At 38.3% G+C, this 21,997-nt stretch overlaps 1 protein-coding gene across 7 annotated transcripts in view; it reads left to right on the top strand.

The window, feature by feature from the left end:
- Window positions 1-21,267, top strand: part of adamtsl7 (ADAMTS-like 7) — a 37,763-nt gene extending 16,496 nt beyond the window's left edge. For 3 of the 7 annotated variants that reach the window (XM_044096228.1, XM_044096209.1, XM_044096236.1), the window contains 11 exons: window positions 12,193-12,397; window positions 14,938-15,113; window positions 15,271-15,367; window positions 15,689-15,883; window positions 16,014-16,143; window positions 16,721-16,925; window positions 17,177-17,350; window positions 18,878-19,051; window positions 19,161-19,340; window positions 19,677-19,821; window positions 20,035-21,267. In XM_044096228.1, the coding sequence (XP_043952163.1) occupies window positions 12,193-12,397; window positions 14,938-15,113; window positions 15,271-15,367; window positions 15,689-15,883; window positions 16,014-16,143; window positions 16,721-16,925; window positions 17,177-17,350; window positions 18,878-19,051; window positions 19,161-19,340; window positions 19,677-19,821; window positions 20,035-20,177 (1,824 nt within the window). In that variant the 3' untranslated portion in view covers window positions 20,178-21,267. Of the gene's footprint in view, window positions 1-2,746; window positions 2,921-12,192; window positions 12,398-14,937; window positions 15,114-15,270; window positions 15,368-15,688; window positions 15,884-16,013; window positions 16,144-16,720; window positions 16,926-17,176; window positions 17,351-18,877; window positions 19,052-19,160; window positions 19,341-19,676; window positions 19,822-20,034 lie in introns of those variants that run through there. The other 4 variants (XM_044096218.1, XM_044096243.1, XM_044096251.1 and 1 more) reach the window with 2 other exon arrangements.
- Window positions 21,268-21,997: the final 730 nt, after the last annotated feature.

Here is a 21,997-nt window from a genome sequence, read left to right as displayed (position 1 = left end):
TTCCTCTGTTTCTTTTGACTCTGAATGGAGGTTCAAACTTTGCTTTTCTAGTCTTTGTAAAATATTGCCACTATCTACGTTTGGGACTTTCAGATTCAAGCCAGAGATAAGTAGACACAGAAGCGTTTCTTAGACACACCTTGTCCTTCCTATCAGTGTTCTTCTCCTGACCTGCTTTATTCATTAGCCATCCTCTTCTATCCTCCCTTCTTCAGTCAAAACACTTTGCTTGAGGGAAACAATCATGGGACCTACATGTCTGGTCTTGCATGACTAATATGTATCCCAGATGCACAAAAATGATGTCTTCCCTTTCTGCGTCCTGTCTTCAGGATTTTGTCAAGTTGACTAAATGTAAAGGATTTAAAAGCAATGACTGGGGAAACTTGGTTGGCTCTCTGTTAGAGACTTAAACACATGCTTCAAGAAGGTTGTAGCACTGTTTTATTGCCTTTCAGTTTGAAAGATTAATTCCAGTTGAGTTATGGGATTCAAGTTGAGTTCTTCCATTTACAGCAAGTCACAGTTGCCAAAAATTGGTTGCAGTCATCGTAGCTTTCCTCATGAGCATCAGACTGAAACATCCCTCAGTAACTGAAAGAGTGTGAGTCAACTGGACCTCAGCAGAGCTCAGTAATGTTGAGAACACCTGCAGCATTCTAGCATGTGTCGGCTGGAGACCGGGAGGATCAGGCGTCCTGAGCCAAGGTTGCTTCTGGGCTGGCCCACCTATAGACAGACACATGGACCCCAGGGTGTGCTGAAGCGTCGGTCTGGCCCCGCCCGACATACACTCACTGGTCTATGATTAGATTTCTGATTTTTCAAAAGACTAGGACAATGCCAGTATAGTGACTGTGATGGATTGGTTGCTGAAAACTGACCTTCCCCTTTTATATGACTCCAGCTGAAAATACAGTTGTCATTCTGCATCCTGCAGATACCCCATATCGGATTTCATGCGTGTGTGTGAGTGTGTCTGTGTCTCATGCTGGTTCTGTTCCAGCAAGTAGTCAAGCCAGTTGAATAAAATCAAAAAATATTTTTGCAATAAAACGCTCTGCTTGATTTGCACAGTAGTCACACAGAGTATTACCCAATTTTTGGGATAGGTGATTCACTAAGAAATTAACTGACATAAATGTTATTTATTATTGCCAAGTACATATTTGGGTGTAGGTTTAGTTATTTAGTGACAGTAAAAACAGTCATCAATTTAAAGTCCATAGCAAATAATTTGTACAAAGCTTAACAAATTCTTACTCAAATATTCCCTAATACAGTTTTTGGGGAATTTATCCTTGTCCAACTATTAAAAACATGTGAGTAAGTTTTAGTGAATAATTTTAAAATGATGATTTTATATAGCAGTTTCTTACCAAAAATCAAGATTAAAAAGTAGATTTGTGTTTGTTGTCTTCAGGAATCAGATCTCATTTTACTGCAGTAGTTGTCATTTTGGTTCAACCCTACTCATATTTCTAGTGAAGTGCTTAATTTTGCAATTTAATGTTGGTGCCTCTGGTTATAGAAAGGCTAACTGCAAACACTACAGACTTAGCAGTGGAAATGTGATAAGAGTGCTCACTGACTGACTGGTTTTTACTTAGTTACCATTATATTTCTTCAGTGGTTGTAAACATATCTTGCTGAGCTTCTGCCACTCACAGATGTAGCTTTCTGGTGCATGAACTTTTCAGACTGTAGCAGACTGTTGTGGTCTCCATGTGCCTCTTAAAACCAGAAAACCTTTTCAATTAACTCACTGTGTCTTTCCAGGTCAATTCTCAAAAAAGTCATTTTCTGCAGAAACGGTTATGACATCTCTAAGGTTCCCATGGTACATATACATACTTCTAATAATAAACCTAATGACTTCAGCCTTCTTGTTATCTGCTAAAGGTTTTTCTCTCTCTTTTTCTCTCTCTTCTCTTAAATGGTTTCTTACATTTGTGTTCTTTCACTGACATCACTTTTAAAATATCTCACTGCCATAAAAATAAATAGGCAAAGTAGGTAACGATTAGTCTTTGTCATCCACAAACAACCTCTACACTGAACAGTGTTGTTGCTGTTGCAATCTGGCAGTTTATATTTACTGTTATAGCTGAAAGTCACCTTTGATCTCTGGATCAAGGACCAATTTAAGTTTACATTGCTCTGACTTTTAAGAATTAATGTTGTGGAACCAAATTTGGTTGCAGTTGGTAAGCTATGTTATTTTAATGTTTGTTTTTTTTAACTACCTGTATTATGCAGCATAATAATTAATGTTTTACTTACGTGTTGACAGAAATATGTTTTACTTACGTGTTGACAGAAATATGTTTTACTTACGTGTTGACAGAAATATGTTTTACCTTTTTAGCATGTTTCCATTTTAACACAATTTTTTATTGTGTTTTGCTTTCATAGAATGAGAATCAACCTTAAAGATAATTTTATATTCGTTTGAATACTCTGAACATAGCATGGCCACGAGCCAGTCGCACATATTTTAATTGCTGAGGTTATGCTTCTAAAATTTCCACCCTCCGTTTCATCCCACATGGAAAAATTCCACATAGCTTCTTTTCTGACTTCCAATTTAATGTCAGTAGTGACTGTAACATGTATTTTCCTCCCTTCCAATTGATTTTCAACTTCTTACTCTTTCTGCTCTAAAGAAAATACCCCTCTTTATCCACCAGCTGCACCTCCCCCTGCTCATTTTACGGCAGTAGCTTGCAGAGATCACTTCTGGAGTGAGAAGTTTGTTTTTTTGGCTTTGTCAGAGCCACAGAGGCGAGGAAGAAACAGACGGAAGCAGGCATTAGACTTGTGAGCATTTTTGTGGCCACATGAGAGGATGCTGTCAGAAGTGGCTCTGCTGCTGCTTGTCTGCCTCCACGTGTGTGTGCAGGGGAAGCCGCGGTCACAGGTAGGATCACCTCTGATGGGTCCAGGAGGAACCTGAGGGAGAATGGGGATTCCCATTGTCGCTGAGTGTCTGATTGTAACAGTTGAAGCATTGCTCAGGGTGATGTTGTTTTGGAGGCTCTGGAAGTTTCAGTCTCGTATGCATCGCATCAAGATGACTCCTCTCTTATTGCCAGGCTCTTGGTGTTATAAACATCCTGGACAGTGTCTGTTATTACAACCCTGTGATACTGTGGTCCAGCTATTGAGTGGAAGCATTTACAGTATTGCTGTTTTGATTCTGGCTCTTCCTTGCTCTCTGAGCTGTTTATTTTTCCACAGAACATTCACTGGCTGCTTGTGGGATTGTATTTCTCTCCAACTGGAAGAGCCAGTGAATCCTGGAGCTTAACAAATGTACTCGGAATACCTTCTCAGATGAGCTGTGTTTGCTGAAGAATAAATGCATTGTGGGACACCTGAGGCTGTTATGTGAACCTATCAAGCACCAAGGTCATGATAAGGATGCCCAACCTCATTCGACAATGGCACCACTTGTTAACAGCCACTGGATCTGTTTTTATGTAAAAATCTGTTTGGTGACAAATATGTCACTTAATATTGAGGCTTTATTGGATATGCTGCTGCATCTTGGTAATAAAACACACAGCAATGAGCTAAACATTGATTAAAATGAACTATTTTTGGATCTCCAACAAAATTTGAAGATCACTTTTATATAATACAGCCAATATCAAGCTATGTTTAGAAATCAAACCTTCAGCAAATGGAGACTGTTCTGTTATTATGTTACTAAAACTGACCATCCATGTGAGAGTGCTGCTGTCAGAAGAAACTCAATCCATTTCATTGGCTGAAGATTCACTTCACTGCATGCTGTTTCTGAGTATTTTACTATCAGTGGAGTCTTCAAATGAAGACACACTGGCATTTACTCAGGACAGTCTGTGGTGTGGATGACATCTTGTTTTACTGTTGGGATGAAAAGGTTTTACCTCTCCTGTAGACTTCTCTTACCAAAAGGTAAATGGCCCACAGTGTCTACTCAAGAAGTCGTGCAGGACACCAGGGGGAAAATAACTTGTTTGTCTTTAAACGACACACAAAGTACTTGTGACTTTGCTGGAATCATGGCTGCAATTGTTTCGTCTTCAGTTCATGTCTTATGAGTTCTCCATTATGAACCCCAGCCTGTTTGTATTTCATGAAAGCTGGCCATTTGGTTTAACATTCCTTAGTTTTGATTTTGAACAAAGCTCTTTTGTGGAGGACCGAAGGTTGGATGATTGCTACACAAAACACCAAACCTGGGTTTGTGCTGTGGTTGTAGACCATTGTCAGTCTGCAAGTTAGTGTTTCCATTATACCAGAGCCAGGACTAAAATCTGAGGGAAAGGAGCAAATTGGATAAATGTGTGACTTATCTGAGAAACTGTAGATGCAAAACAAGTCTAAACAGTATGTCTTATTGTATTTTTGGGCTGATTTAATAAAAATAAAAAAAATCATATATAATGTCTTCTGTGAAATGATATGCAGTTTTGGCACATTTCTCCTCTAGTGCTTTGAATCAATTTGTGTTACACTCAGACTGGAATTAGATAATGAGAGTTAAAAAAATACTTTTTGCATATATTTTTATACAAAGAATTATGAATGTCTGAATATAATCTGTAATCTCTGAAAGCATAAGCTCTTCATTTAGTGGTCTACTTACTGTCTACTGTCCAGTGAAGCATTTTTGCCCCTTAAGGATTTCTTCCAGTTAATGATAGGAAATTTAATATCAGGCCAAAAAAAAAAAGATGTTGTCTTAATATAAGGATTGTATTTATTTAGATAAAGCTACTTAAAAGTAAATGGACTCTATTGTTTAATAATTTACTTGAATAAAGTTTTAGAAAAAGAGCATGTCTTTGTTGCCAACCATGGAAAATTAAGCCTTCATTTATATAGAACCTGTCTGTCAGAGTGAAAAAGCAAGAGAATTTTAAGATCAGATGAGAAACAAAGTCATTGTTATAAGTTAGTGTGACTAGTACCAGACTAACTTTTGGGAAAATATTCTTTGCACTGACTTCATAAAAGTGGAACCTTTTTGGAAAGTGTGCCTCCTCTTATTTAGGGGGACAGTGATGTGAAGCTCACCAGAAAATCAGACTTTGAATTGCTTTAGAATCACAAAAGTCATGGTCTGGGCTGACCTTGTCAACCTTGTCAAAGCTTGGACTTGAGGCTGATTGAGATACTCTGTGTGATGTTGAAAATGATCTTCATTCTTGAAAACCAAATGGTGCTGTATTAAAATAATTCTGAAAAGAGAAGCGGACCAAAATTACTCAACAAAATTTGAAAACTGCATTTTGCATTAACTCTGGTATCTGTTTGATGTAAAAAAAAGAAAAAAAAAAAGAAAGTTTGGCATTGAATTCCAAACAATTAGGTGCAACAAGAAAAGCACAGTCCAACATGTTTCACATTAAGACTGGTAGCATTGTTTATTGGTCAGGGTGAAATGCTCACCCTGAATCATAAAGTGCTGACTTGAAGGAAAGACGACTACCCTTGCTCATTAAAACCAGTTAAATTTGTGCAGCATCTCAGCATGTGGGAGGCAGATGGTAGTGGCAAAGTGAACTGACTTTTATTTCTTCTTTCTCAAAATCTAAGCTTATAATCTTATCTCTCAGATAAAAGCCAAATTGGGAAAAAATATTTTAAAAAGTCTTTTTGCCTATGTGTTTGTCAGATATCAGTAATGTCAATTCCAGTTGAATGTCAAATCCTGAAGTCAACTCCTTTGTAATTCCTTGTCACTGGGATTATATTGTCTTTGTATCCTCTTTTTGGAAGCCACCATAAATCAATATCACATTTCCAGATGAGCTTAAAGTTAAAGCTGACCTATAACAGCTTTATTAGCTTCTTACTAAATACTTTTGCCAGCCTCTAAAGGGCTTTTGAAATTTCCATTATGAATGATAGTCCTCTTCAAAATAAGCTTAGAAACAGGACTCGAGTTTCTGCACATAGTCTGTTTCAGAATACCTTTCTACACCTTCCAAATTGTTCATACCAATCACATATTTATTTTAAAACCTTATTTAAACCTTATAAGAGAAATAAAACATAAATCTACCAGGTAATGAAATTCAAAACAGGAACACATTTTGTGGAGGAGTTACCAGTCCCCGTCTCACAGTTTAATTAGTCCTTTTATTATCTGTTAATAAGATGAATGTCCACCTGCCAAAATGCAGGTTATGAATTTATAGTGGGAATCCAGTGTGGATTTATGTGGATCAAGACTTGGGAGGTTGAATCACCACATTGTTTTCAGTCTGGGAAGCCATCGTTTTCTGCATATCCTCCTTCAATTTCATTGTGTTTTTCATAGAATTAAGTTTAGCAGCATGTAGCCATAAGAGTTATTTGTGTAAAAAGACTCAAGCAGGCAGCTTCTCATTTTTAACTCAAACTGCTAATACAAAGTGGTGGAATGCAAGCTGAGTCCAGAGAAATATCCAGTATTATTATGTCTTCTCAACACTTGGCTTGAAACACATCAAGCAGAAATGTCATAAAACAGCATTTCTGTCAAACCTACAAGTATGAAGAAGTAGACTATTATTAGTGCTTTGGATTGGCAGCTAGTCTATCTTCTGGCATTCTTTTGTATGTAAGCCACTGACCAAAATCATATATGTGCTTTGAAGATTAAACATAATATGTTTAGAAACGAGAAAGAGGAGTCAGAGAAATGTACGATAGCTTGTATTAGACATAACTGTAGTTTCTATTGTTGTGTATGGGCCAGGATAGCTGTCCACATCTGGATGCTGGTGTTGCAGCTGCTGCTGCAAGTCTGAATTTCAGGCCAGGACTGGAAGTGTCTGTCAGCCGCAGATTATTCTGTTTCAGATCCAAAAAGACATTTAGGTGTAAACCAGTGTGTCTTGCCTTCATTTTCTAAATGGTTTTAATTTAGCTTTGTATGTGAAGATAAGACACTTTTAATTATGCAGGAATAACAGTTGTACATTCATGTAAATGCATGAGTTCCAGTAAAAGTCTAAAAGACTTTTAAACTTTTAAAAGTCTAAAAGTCTCTGGGAACAATGCTCCTGTGTTGTTGCCAGAGCGTTGTTGCTCTGGCTGTTATTTTAGAATTCTCCTAGGCTGAAGTTTTTTGCTGCTAATATCTGCCTTTCAAGACAGTTGGTATTGTCATTTTTTACTTTTGTACCACTGCACTTTTAAATCTGACCATCTATTATTGTGTCTGCCAAAATAAACTAGTACATGGCCTGCAGTCTGGTACAACTTACAAATTGTTTGGAAGTTAAAAGCTAAACCATTCAAAAAATACAAACATACAGATACACAATGCATTAGCATTAGCTGCCAGGCAACTAGAAGGCTTGCAAAAAATACTTGCTACCATATGGTGGTTAGAATGTTCCTGCTATACTTCTAGTGCTTTCTGAAGCAATGTGCTTCCTCAGCTGTTTATTGCATTTACTATGTCTAATATTAAAATTTGTTTTCTAAGCTGAAATAATTAAGACAATAAAAACTAAAACAGAAAAAATTTGTAAAGGGGGAAATGCAGTTTTAGAGCTTTATTACAATAAAGCTCTGGGTTTGAGACGCCTTTGACAAGATCTATTGTAAAGTCAAAGCTGCAGTGGAAGTGCTATCAGAGCTGAACTTTGGACCGGATAAACCTATATATAAAAGAAAACAAAACTCAAAGTCCTTCACAGCGACCATGTCCAATTTAAAAAGACTTGTTTTGTTTCCGGGAAAGAGATGAAATCTTTACTGACTCCTGTGTTTGAATCCCTGTCTAACAAAGACCTTGGATTGCAACAAGTTTAGAAATCATCTGCTTGAATGGAAAACCTGCCAGGATTTACTTTGGGTGATGTTTTCTGGGTTCACATCTTGACTTGGAGACAACTCCACTATCCTGACGCACATAACCACATCCAGATGAAGGCTGGGTTTAGTGACGCTATAAAAACCACATTTTACTTCCACTAAACACAGAAAAATTTTTATTAGCCCATGACAAAGCCACCCATAGAGAGAGAATGAAAAAAAAATCAGTTGTTTTCCCTCACTGAAGAAGCAAATCCAAGACTCGAAAGCTAACTCGGTAGTTATTAAAAATAATATTCAGGCATATAGGAGCTGGCAACATTTTACCTGAACTACAGTTGCATGTGCTCATGGGTTCTTTTGGCACCAGCTATGCCTCGCTTCCCTGGGTTCACACTTACGGCTGAATTTGTCATTCCGGAGGGAAGGTCTGGCAATTTGAAAGATTATTCAGGGACAAATTGCCTTTCATATCCTTCTTGCATGTATGCTCCTGTCAAACAAATGAGGAGTATCTTTCTGGGTTGTTAAAGTAGAGTCTCGTGGCTCTAGTTATTTCAGAGAAACAAATGTGCTGGGCCTCCTTATGCTTGGTTGAGGGGAATTAACAGTGATCCTCCAGATTTTAGGTAGAAATCCTAGTTTTGTGTCTCCATTCCTGATCTTCCTTGTCATGCTACAACAGGGGTGTCAAACTCCAGTCCTCAAGACTGTCTTGCAGTTTTTAGATGTGCCACAGGTGCAAAACACTGGAATGTTTGCTTCTTGTGTAGATAAGTTCTCCAGAGCCTTGATAATGACCTAATTATTGTATTCAGGTGTGGTGCAGCAGAGGAACATCTAAAAGTTGCAGGGGAGTGGAGGGCCTAGACACTTGTGTGCTACAAGCACAAACTTAAGTTTATTTCATTCCAATTTCATTTGATAAGACCAATAAAGTACAGTAGTTGGGTTGATATTCTAACACCTCCAAACGTGCTCTTTTGAATTGTTATCTGATGTCTGTGGAAGCCACACATTGAACTCATTTTCATCTTCATGTATACGACCATGGTCATGTTGACAGAAGAAGATGAATAACAACATTCAGTAGGGAGCAAAAAGCCCAAAGTGTCAAGCAAACACCTATTACTCCATTAAAACCACCACCTGCTGATACAAGGCTGGTTGGATCCATACCGTTATGTTGTTTCCTCTAAACTCTGACCCAACCATTTGAAGGTTGGAGTGGAAATCAAGAGTCATCAGACAAGGGAATATAATTCCTACCTGTTGTCCAATTTTACCAAATTGTAGCCTTGGTTTCCTGTTGGTAACTGTTATGGATATATGATTCTGTGTCTTCTATCGCTTATCTGCTTGCATGCATAAACACACATACACATGTTAAGCTAAGGAAAGGACTTCACAGGGGAGCACCCTTTTTAGGGTTTAGCTTAGCAAGAGACCTAAAAAAGGAGTTTAATATTATAGTTCTGGGCCACTCTGTGCTTGTCCCTTAAGGACTCATGACAGTCGTCCAGCGCTGAAACTGTGAACTATTTTTCTGTTTTGTCTACACATTGTTGCTACTTGACTTTAACAAATTGGACTGATGATTTTAACTCTGTTTTCTTGGTTATTCGGGACGATCCCCTCCTCCCCCAAAAAAAGAGTCCACATGGAGCGTTACAATTACCATTAGGTACACACACATTCTGCTTTTCAAACCGTTCTGCTTGAACAAGAAAGATGTTTGTGTGAAGAAATAAAAACTGATCTGCAATTTCTGAAATTCCCACACAGGCTCAATTTGTTCCACAACCATGCCACTTTGAAATTCACCACCGCCGTGATTCATCGTGGGGATGCTGTGTACTTGGTGATGTGCAATTTTCTTTCTCTGTCACACAGAGAATTTACAAACAAGCCAAAAGGTTTAGTTTATCTCCTTTCTCACCAGATCATTGTTCATGTTTGTGGTCCTCCCAACATGTTCTAAGGCAGGGGTGTCCAAACTTTCTGAGACCAAGATCTACCTTTCCTCTCATGACACGAAGACATAAAAATTGTAAATTAAACTCTATTGACTTATTTTTTATGTGAATATACATCCGTTCTGGGAATGACCCCTGAACTGGGATCTTTATTTATGAAGTTTGAACATTCCCCCTGCAGACTCCAATGGCCCTGCAAGGATAAGCGGATATACAGAGGATAGATAAAAGGAATGTGTTGAAAAAAGTTGCCTTTCAATACAGACTCTAACAGATTTTTATGTGTTTTACTGTAGCTGAAAGCAGCACATCAAACTGTTAAAGTTGTGCTCTTAAATGACTCTTTGGAATCAAGAAGGATGGTTTTAAATGTTTATGTTTCAAATGAAAAGAGTAAATATCATATCACATTTTCCAACCATAACTGCTGCACATGATTGGTCGTTCATTTAAGCTGTGGTAGGACTAATGTTTCTTTGTGGCTGATTACATGTAGCTGTAAATGAGGACAACAGTGATGATGTTGTGTAATTATACTCTTCGACATCATGGGGCCTAGAGCTGGATTTGTATTTGTAAAGGAAAATAAAAACTGTACAGCATGAATCATCATTTCCAACCACAACTACCACACGATTGCTCGTGGCTTTATGCTGAGATAGTTTCATGCTGTAGAGATTTTCTTTAGAATGCATTAAAATGCTTAGTAGATATTTCTAACTAGAATTTTTTATATATTTTTTTTGAGTTGCTTCTTGTTTCTGTGTAGCTGCTCACTGTGCTTAGATGTATAATATCATATTTTTAAAAAATACAGTATATTGCTGTGATTTACTTGGTTGATTAATAAGAATTTCAAGAAGCCTCCACTTATGACTTTCTAGTTTTGCTTGGATATCATCAGTATGTTGTGATGCAGATGCCAAATTGTTTTAACTTCAGGCCCCTGGATTGAATGAGTTACTACATTTATTTTCCACAATGCAAAATCAAAATGATGGTAAGAGTGCCATCAACATGTCAACTGATCGGTATGGAGTTATGTTAGAAAAAAAGTGTTACTTTGTCCTTCTGTCATAAACATAAACGTGTGAATTTTACCAAACTCTGCAAAGTCTTTAACTGGAACTGTCTGCTTTAGTCAGAATAGACAGAGATTTCACTTTGACATGGCAGGCATTCTGGTCTGCCATAAAATTTATTTGCATGTAGAAAAACACATTCACACCATATTAAACACCAGAGAGACTGCACATGAATGTGGTATTTTTGCTATAGCAATAAAATACTAATTTATTTTAGGACCTTTTACTCGTCTTTACCAGACATGCAATTAAATGTGGCTGGTCAGTAATGTAAAAGGACCTTGCTGTGTTTTAACTCAAGCTTCATTCATTGGGCAAACTAAAGAGCTGTTTCATTTGTAAAAAAGAGGTCATAAAACGTGGCCGTCGCTCACTGTGTCAAACTGTTATGTTTAATGATGTGATCCTGTCTTTATTCAACTCCAAGTTGTGCCACAATATATTGACCACAGAAGTGTTCAGCCTGTTCAACACTTCTCTTTATTTCCATTATTTCCTGTGTGAAAGTGGGCACTTGATGTTTGCTTTGGCTGAAAATAGAGAGTAATGCTAAGAGAGGGAGAGAGCCAGCTTCTCCTTTTCAGCTTCCCTCTCTTGGCTCAGATCATCTTTTCCTGCTTCCATCTCTCCTTCACTCTATCTTTCACCACCTGTTTATGGTCTTATTGCTGTATGCATGTTCTGCCACAAGTCTGCTGCAGATTTATTGCAGCTTAAGAAAGGCAAAATCTGCTGAGATGGCCAAAAATTGAGTGAGTTTATGATACATGTCCTGTAAATTTGTTTGTCTCATTTGTCTGTTGAGTTGGGTTTTCCACCTCGCGGCCATGTGACATGCGCAGAATCCAGTCTGTGTTGGAAGAGCTGTTGTTTAAAATGTATTTATTTATTTTTCTTGCTAATGTGGGAATACAGCTTCAGTCCAAAAGGAGAAGTCTGGTTGTTTTATTGTACAGATGGTAGATCTACATAAAATTCAGATTATAACACTCTGTTTGTTTGAGTGAATGGTAGCTTACTGAAACCATTTGGGATCCTTGACCACCTGTTTACACAGTTTACTGGTTTCCCTCCTGATTATGGAGTGCTGATGTTAACTGTTCTGTTTTTACTACACCCAGCTTTCCTGTAATTTGCTACAATTGATGTGGCACATAAAACTCACGCCCTAAAGTGGAGGAAAATAAGGCACTGGCTCGTTCGCACATCCTGTAAATCCTAAATTATTTTAAGGAACATAGCATGGTTTTGTGTTTCACCTCAATGAACTTTCTCCTGTAATAACTACTTCTTAACCCTTCCTTGTCCTCCCCCTCTCTGCTCCATAGAGCCTTGGGTGCGATGAGTATCTTGGATCTGGGAAGGTGGTTGACACATGCGGCGTGTGCGGAGGAGACAACTCCACCTGCAGACTGGTATCAGGAGTGTTCAAACACAGCTTGTCCAAGATTGGCTACCACAAGATCGTGGAGATCCCAGAGGGAGCCACAAAGATCAATGTGACGGAGATGGTGAAGAGCAGAAACTACCTGGGTGGGCAACACCTTGATGACAATACAGAAGATTCTCAACTTTGTGGAATTGCATTAGTGTCTGTGGTTTTGCTGTGTATGTTTACTTTAGTCTGTACATCTGAATGCTGAGGAGCTAGACTTGTTGGATTTTAGCTGGTTTTTCATTAATATTTAGTCCAGTCATTGTATTTTAACACCATATCGTCCAGAAGTGGACATGTGGTGGACATAAGAAGGAGTACAATTGCTAGAATATTAAAAATTTTAGATAGTGCATCATCAGTGGATGAATATTAGAGGAAATATCAAGTGAAGAATGAACCTTAGAGACACGTTCTGCTTAAATTGATCTACTGTTGGGCAAGCTTTCAGTTTATAGTTGTGGACATGGCACTGGTTCAACCCTTGAGGTTAAGAGTTTGTGGGCTGTACAGACTCTTAACCTCTTTACCTGTTGCAACTATTGGCATTGCTGCCAATAGCAATGCCAATAGTTCCCAGGAACCAACAGGTTCCTGAGTTTGAATCTCAGCCTAGGGTCTCTCTTCATGGAGTATGTTCACCTGGGTTCTCTCAGATTCTCTGTCTTTCTTCAACTGTTTGAAACATGCATGTCAGGTTGATGGATTCTCTGGATTGCTTGCAAGAATGAAGGCATGCTTTTTTCCTCTATGTGTCGCTGTGTTTCCCTCTGATGGGCAGGTGGCCTGTCCACGCACAGCTGGCGAAAGTGACGCTGTAAGAGATGAACAATTATAGACAATGGATGTCTGTCTATAATGGCCGTCACTGAAACTTCTTGAATAGGGAAGTTTTAGTATCTGCTTGTTTTATTAAGAGCACAGCATTTTACGTCCTTATAGGCACATTTTTACGACATTATAATGGTCCTTGAATATTTGAAGTCTGGTTTACCAACTGAAGATTAAAATCCAATCATTAATTTAACAAGAATGAGTAGCTATATTTAGTATTTTGACAAATGCTGTAAGTTGGAAACGTGGCATAGTTGGAGTTCTCATTCATTCTAAATGCATGCTTTGTTTCCCTCCGAATAGAGCATTTAATTTTCCACCCTGCTTTATAGTTTTTGGCTGTCGTCTACCTCAGTACTTACATTTACTTTACTCCTGGTCATATGTAGAAAAAAACATTAAATCTATCTCCTGCACACACTGTTATGACAGCAATGAAAATAAACCTCATGAGGAGTGATGACACAGACTATTAATCATAAATGTAACATTTTTTTTAAATTTAGACGACATGATAAGTTTCAGAAAGTTATGGAAAGGCCTGTAGGAAATTTTCACAGAATGAAAAACTTGAGACAAAATGCCACAAGTTCGCAATATTTCCACAAACGTTAGCTTAACAAACAAAACTTCATAGCATAATTCAACACAGTCAGCAACAAGTATTCCTGCTACTGCTAAAATTAGAAAGTATGTGGATACTTACAGTTGCATAGCATTATCCATGAGATTTGTTACTTTAATTTTGATACAATTTGATTGTGTTGTTCTGCTCTCTAAATAGCAACACCATCAAAATAAGCTAATATCAGCTGCTTAGTTAGTCGGACTCTCTGCTGTGGTAGTAAGGCTGCAATCTTAACTTCTCACCTGTAGTTTCAAACAGTGTTACTGTAATAACACCACTTAAACACTGTTGTGTTTTTCATGTATTCTGAAATCAAAGAGTGAGGGCTATTACTGCTTGATATGTACTTCCAAGCAGACAAAAATGTCTCTCTTGTAAGAAAGGTATAATTTGTGGAAACGTTTCTTCAGACAAGTGACTCGTAGCTGAAAAAAGACGGAGGTCACTCCAGCATTTTGTTTGACATCTCATTTAAAATAAATCTGAAATCATTTGCAATGTCCACAATATGTCCTATTTTCTCTCCTCTCTCTCTTTGTTTCTCTTGATCAGACTCTGTTTTACACTGCAGATATCCAACAGTGCTTTTAGTTGTCCAAACACTCTTTTACAAGCCAGTCTAATGTTACACTCCTAATGCTTTTCTAATTGCCTCTTGCATTTAATCCACAAAATCAGCAGAAAACATCCAGGGAGAGTTTGTTATAGGATTTGCATGAAAGATTTTGTGAGCATCAGGAGACTGAAACATTAGTCAAGAATATTGGTGTTGAAAAAACCAAATATTTCCTCAAGCATTTAGCGGTGATTCAGTTTTGAGGGTGTATAAGCTGAATACTCCATAGTGTCTCCATTCTGTAAAAAGAGCAGTTCAAATGCTTTGATAAAAACCTCAAAATGAATGTAACATTAATGTCCATAATTGTACGTAAACTTCTGTACAGAATTATATTAATGTCTGTGTATGAGAGCCATTTTTAGATGTCTGTGTGGATATTTCAGACATTCATCTGAAACATGCATAGTTTCAGCTGGATGTCTTTTGTTTTCATAGCAAGATTTTGCTATAAGTAATACTTATATAGAAGATTTGTGTGTAATATTTATTGAGAAGATTGATTTGAGCTCAGAGTTGTTGTTGGTGATTATATGGTCTTTAATTTCTGTCCCTTACAGCTCTGCGAAGCCGTTCAGGGAGAGCCATTATAAATGGAAACTGGGCTATTGACCGACCGGGGAAATATGAGGGTGGAGGTACCATGTTCACCTACCGCAGACCCAATGAGATCAGCAGTAGAGCTGGGGAATCCTTTCTTGCTGAGGGCCCCACCAATGAAATTCTGGATGTTTATGTAAGCAGAAAAATTTGAATTAATTTTTTTTTAAAAAGTTCTCTTCAGTTTAATGGCATGAGTTTGACTTGAGACCGTAAAAAAGTTGAAAAGCGTGACAAAATATCGTGAAGATTTTTTAGGCTTGTCCTCAAAGTCTCCATCACTTTTCTTTAAGATGATCTTTCAACAACCAAACCCTGGGGTTCACTACGAGTACATTCTCCCCTCTGAGAAAACCGTCAAGCCTCAGCAACCAACACAAACAGCAGAAGGTGAATTACAGCTAACTCTGTAGAGAGAGAAAGAGAGAGACAGAGAAAGAGATACTTCCAGCAGATAACTGAAAGGCTTAATATAGCACAGCCTAGTTTGATTTTAAATTATTGCTGATAATTAATGACACAAAGATTGCACAAATAGTTATTAATGCTCTTTTCCCTTAATCTACTTATATTAAAGTTCTTAAAAGAAAATGGAATATGTTTTAAGATCAAAAGGTTTGACAAAAAATTGAGATCAGAAATTGGAAATGACAGTTGATGGTGGTGATGGCTGGTGCAGTCTGGTATATTTTCTGTTTTGTGCCTCCAAAGAAGCTGCGGGAGGACAGGATGAGTATACCCAGCAGATCCACACGCAGCAGGAGAACGTCAACTCTGCAGGTGGGGGAAGATATCATCCACATCTTCCTGATAACCAGGTACCTGCTGTGGTTCCTCCAAGACGTGACAGGGAGTACAACTGGAAACTGACTGGTACCACAGAATGCAGCGCATCCTGTGGAAAAGGTTAGACAGCTCAGCTTGGGCATATGGTTTACTGTGTTGAATTTCAAGCAAATGTTAAAGTTTTTGCTTCCATCGTGACTATATCATTGGCCAAATTAGATGTTGTAGCCAATGCAGACATTTTTCTCAGGTTTCAGAAATTCAGTATTCAGCTGCGTCCACCGGCTGAATCACATGGAGGTGTCGGATGCTTTTTGTGAAAGCAGCAGCCGCCCAGGTCCACAGGAGGAGGCCTGCAACCTGCAGCCCTGCCCAGCATTGTAAGGGAAATCACTTCTGTTCTCATTGGCTAATTTCTGGTAATTACTTCACTGTAATAACATCGTATTTAAAACGCAGCTAAAAGGTAAACTCTAGGTAATGATGAAAATAATATCCTTGAGTCATTATAATCAATGTCACTATTGTGGTTGAATATTAATTAATTTAGAGACTTTTGTACCACATGGTTTCAGCTTTAACTATTGAAGTGATGGAAGTTGGTATACATGTTTTGCTTTTGGGAAACTTTTAGTCCTGTTTTATTTTAGAATTTTACTTTGATGCAGTGATTGAGCATTGTTTACTGATGGATGGTGGTGCCACTTAACAGTAAACTGTACTCTGTGTCTCCCCAAAATTATTTACTATTATAATAATTTGGGGAGTTTTACAGAACCGAGTCCACTCTTTGGTTTGATATTTTAGAACTTGTGTATCTTGTACTTTCCCGTACAGTCATCCTGAACATTCAGTTTTGTTTTGCATAATCTGAATATCATAACTTTTACTAGCGAGACACATCTCTAGAAAAATATTTTATGCATTATTACTAACATTAAGCTTTCATTGGATTAGTTGGGATATAGGAGAGTGGTCGGAGTGCAGCAAGACCTGTGGACTGGGCATGCAGCACCGGCAGGTTCTGTGCCGCCAAGTCTATGCCAACCGCACCCTCAACGTCCATATGAGCCGCTGTCGACACCTCGAGCGACCCGAAACGGCCAGTACCTGCCAGCTCAAAATCTGCAGTGAGTGGCAGATCCGCTCTGAGTGGACATCTGTGAGTGAAAACAGTCCGGTGGAATGACTCTGACATGAATTATTCATCTGGTGACTAAACTTTGAAAAATTATTCGTGCAAAGAAGATCATTTTTCATAAGTTTACTTTAATAATTACATTTAATAAATTTGCTCAGTGTTTTTACATTGCCATCTTGTCTTATTTATTCATAGGTATAGCGAATGAAACTCATTACAACGATGAAGAGGCAACCGTCCCTGTTGTAACCAAGCATTCTGTATCTCCATAGTGTTCGGTGCCATGCGGGGTGGGTCAGAGGTCAAGAGAGGTGCACTGTGTCAGCAACGTGGGTGACTTCGTTCCTGATGAGGAGTGCAACATGAACCTGCGACCCACCAACGTAGAGAACTGCGACATGGGAGCCTGTGCCAAGAGCTGGTTCTACACTGAGTGGGGAAACAGGGTAGGAGAAGAAATAATTAGATGCGATAGAGTTTTTTGCACTTTTATGAACTTACTGTATACAGCATCCAGGCTTACCAGGTATTACAAAATGTTTACTTTTTGTTTTTTTAAACTTTGATGTTTTAATTTTGCTCGCCATACTCACAAACCTTTTCATGTTTGAAATGACGAAATACATCAAAAAAAGCATGAAAGAAAAAAAAAAATCTTTACGAGGCAGCTGGAAGTTTGTATCTTCAGTTTGAGTTTATGAAAAAGAAATTAGTCATTTATCCAGAGAGGAGCAGGAATTTGGGGCAATGCTTTCCAAAATCAGAAGCTTTCTGACCTTATAAACATGCACCCTGTGGAGAGATTTAAAGGTTCATTTATTGCAGTGGTTTGAGTAATGAAGTAAAGTTCTGTGGTCAGTGGTGGACATTAGAGATAATCCTGTTACCACTGCTTCCTGCAATGCATTGCACATTAATGAGATCTTACAGTAAAACTTTCCACCAGTTATTTTTTGTTGTTGACAGTGCCTTGTTAATAAAAAAAAGCATTAGACAGCTATGCAGATATTCCCCCAATCTCTCTTTTTCTATAACATCAAGCCACGTTTTATGCTTGCTGCTTAACTGCACAACAATAATGTAACAGTCAAGACATTGCTCAATTCACACTGTCTGTATCACCACTCTGGAGGTAGATCTGAAATTTCATTTTGTGCATGCTGCTTGCCCATGTGGTGGAGTGAAAGAACATAACATACTCATCCTCCTTCATTTGGCTCCTGCATAAAGGAAGGAAAAATATAGGAGAAACATTTAGAGAAAGTGGCTATAGTTTTACCTAATAAAACAATGTGTTACACCAGCAGATGGTTTATCCTGATAGAGGATCATAAAAAGAAAAAGTAATGGTAATAGAATGCATTTTACTCAACTAAGCTACTTTATGAACTTTATGTTCACACCACAATTGGTCGATCAATCAATCAAGTTTATTTGTATAGTGCATCTCAGCAACAAGGCAGTTCAAAATGCTCAACATTATAAAAACACAGAAATACAAAGTCGTAGAACACACAGTCAACAATTGAAGCATTACATTTTGTCAAGTGCCATCATTGCACATCCGAATATTAATTAATGTTTCATTTCTCATGTTTCAAACAATGTTTGAAACATGTTTCTCATGTTTCAACTCTCAGCAGGAAGGTTTTTCTTCAGTTTTAAAGGCACTCAGCAGTATCTCCTTTAGCCATGTTATAAACTGTGTTACTTCTCAACTTTGAGTAATAGGAAACACAACTTTGAATGCCTTATTGGCAGAATAAGAAGCACTTGCAACACAGTTTGTTTCTTTGACTATTATTAGACGCCTGCTATGGTTAAAAATATTCACAGATTTCATATAATTGTATTACTTATATATAAGCATTTATATATAAATCTTTCTTCTAAAGTAAGAAGAAAAAATATGTTTTTGATGACAAACCTGCTGATTACTACCCCACATTAATTACAATTCGTATCCCCCGAAGTGCTCCGCTGAATGCGGGATGGGTGTCCGAACCCGCAGCATTCTTTGCCTGACCAACCACATCAGCAGCCTCCCTCTGGAGGGGTGTGGTAGCGAGCGGCCTGCAGACTCCCAGGTCTGCAACAACGGTCCCTGTGACAATCGAATCGAGTGGTTCACAGGTCCTTGGAGCCAGGTAAAAAGAAAGACTGTAGCAGAAAGATTTTGGTGTGTTGTGTGTTTTTCTTGTGTCTGTTTTCCATTTCTTTGTTTAAAATATTGGACGCTTGGGTTTTTTAAACCAGTGCTCTGCAGAATGTGGCACCGGCAGTCAGCAGAGGTCAGTGGTGTGCCTGATAAAGTCTGATGAAGGATTTACCATCATGCCACCCTATGAATGCTCATCCTTGGACCGACCACTTAGTCAGCAGAGCTGCAACATTAAGACCTGTGGGGCGAAGTGGTACCACACTGACTGGAGTGCAGTGAGTAAAATTGCAACAACAAAAAAATATATACATATATACATATATATATTTTTTTTTCCAGATTTTAATTTATTGTAAAGGGTTTTTTTTTTTTTTTTTTTTTTTTTTTTACTTATTCCTGTTGCTGCTGTACACTAGGATTTTCACCTGTGAAATACAATTAATTAAAGGATTCTTGAATTTTCTGACCCACACTTTGGACTCCACTGCTGTAAAGTGTTCCAGTGTAATGAATATTTTATGCATACAGAATTTGTGTCAGCTGCATAAACTGCGCATAAATATTTTGTCGAAGCAGTTCTTACTCGATCCACTGATTTATGCCATTCTCAGTGTTCAAAAACATGTGAAGGAGGTTTCCGCGTTCGGGAGGTGCGCTGTCTGTCAGACGACATGCTGTCCTCTGAGGCCTGTGATGAGCAACTGAGACCAGCGGACAGGGAGGACTGCAGCCCTGAGCCCTGCATACCTCAGATAGGTCAGCCAACTTTTACTACATTGTCTGGAATACCACTGACAGGGGATCAGTATCTCCTGATGATTTCAGCATCCTCCTGAACATATGTTCACTGTAGTATCTGCAATGGTGAACTTGAAGATGAAATTAATTTTCATTAGTTTTGAAAAAAAGATCTCAATGTGGAAGTTGTCCTGATAACTACTGATTTTTTTTTTTTTTCGTTTGCTTCAGACGTGAACTGCAAAGACAAGTACTACAACTGCAACGTGGTGGTCCAGGCTCGCCTCTGTGTTTACGATTATTACAAAACAGCATGCTGTGCATCTTGTTCACGCATTGCACACAAACAGAAAGTACATCGAGGTCACAGCTAGCACCGACTTCCTGAGGATCCTAATTCACACCCACTAAAGGCTCTCTGACCTTGAGCCTACCTGGACAGACGGACGGACAGGACCTTTTCCAGAAAGGACCCTCGTCAATGTTAAGAGGGATGAAAACTTGAGAAGGACCATTTGTGTGGGATCTTTTACAGGTTGCTGTTGGGGAACAAAAAAGGCTATAAATCATGTGTGACATGAATCTAGGTACTGGAAATAAAGAATGTTATCCAGATCAACGAGGAACAGTTGAAACAGAGGAATCAGACAAACTTGTTGGGTTCTTGTTCCTCAGTTTGAGATGAACCATCTGGCTCTTGTGCATCACTTTGTCCAGAGGAGACTGCCAGTAAACCCTCTGTGGAGGATATATTCTAACAAAGTGGAAACTGTCCAGCATATAATAAGCGGTTTCACATCCAGCCTCACTAACATCAGCTCATTAAACTGAGCTCAGCACAAAAACATTCCTTTCATAAACAAATTCTGTGCATTAAACCCTCCATGGGGCTAACAACGTGTCTGTTCCTACCCTGCCCTGAGATGTAAAAGCAACTTTTGTAATATAATTATCTGTATATATGTTTGTGTATAACAACGTTTGATACATTTTTTGTTTTTTTAATGTTTCTCTGACGCTCCCACATAACCTAAAAGGAGGGGGTAGTCCTCTTTATTTATGTATGTGACTCTCCAGGGTGAATGCTGCTTTATCGGCCACTGGTGGCTTCTTTTCAGCTGTTCTGTCTCTAAGCCAATCACGGCATCTGAACTGGATGTGGGCGTCCCACAGCCTGCTGGATGGCAGAACCAGATGCTCCAAACACTGGTGATTTTTGACAAGTTGAAAATATGATTTTATTTTTTTTTTTGTCTTCCCTGTGGGTCATGATCACTCCACAACTGAACAATCCTTGACAATGTACACACAACTTTTAAAGTATTATTAATGCTTTATTGATATAGCTGCATTGTACAGATGGCTTGAGTTGATATGTCTGTGGTTCATAAATTCCTGTTTATAATTTAGCCCTTTTTACCGTAACAATGTTGTTTATAAACTTTCTCATGTAGTACCTCATAAGTGTTGAGCATTGTTATTACTAATCCCCTCTCAATTTACCACTGGCTACTGATTAGAGGTATTTCAATAGTTGAGTTTCTAATTAAGACGTTACACACAATTTCAGACCTTCATTTCTGTTAATGAGACCCCAAAAAATGTTTGTCTGCATTTTGGATCTTCTTCAGCTTAACAATACTCCACTGATTCTGTATTGGGTTTTGGTCAGGCTGGTTTGCTGGCCAGTATAGGACAGAAATACTGTTATTAAACCAGATATCTGCACTTTTGTCAGTATGGATAAGTGCCATGTTCATTTCTTTTCTACCAAAGGAAATGAACATTTCCCTAAAAGTTGTTGAGAAAATACAGAACAGCTGCACTGACTACGGACTCGATGAAACACAGTGGACCAACATCAGTGAACTCCAGACACGACTCTTTAAATCTTCACTAACTTTACACTGAACCCTAATCAAGTTGTATTCTGTGCATCTCCACTTTTCCTCTAATCTCTGAGAGCTGGATTTCTGAATGAAATGCTAAGATTATATTAATCTGAAAAGATCATACCTTGATCTTCTGATGTATATGGTTCCGGATGGGTTAAAGCAAAGAATGCAGCAGCTGTAGTTTATGTCCTGGATATGTCTATGTGTGGTGGACGTGAAGGACTGACTCCAGCTGCAGGCCACACTTTGTAAATCAATCCCAACTCTTGAATATTCTTTGTTAATCCAGCCTGGGTGAA

The sequence above is a fragment of the Gambusia affinis genome, linkage group LG02, assembly GCF_019740435.1.
Source record: "Gambusia affinis linkage group LG02, SWU_Gaff_1.0, whole genome shotgun sequence".
Lineage (NCBI taxonomy): Eukaryota > Metazoa > Chordata > Actinopteri > Cyprinodontiformes > Poeciliidae > Gambusia > Gambusia affinis.
Note: the sequence above shows the minus strand (reverse complement) of the source record. Positions and strands in the feature narration are given on the sequence as shown.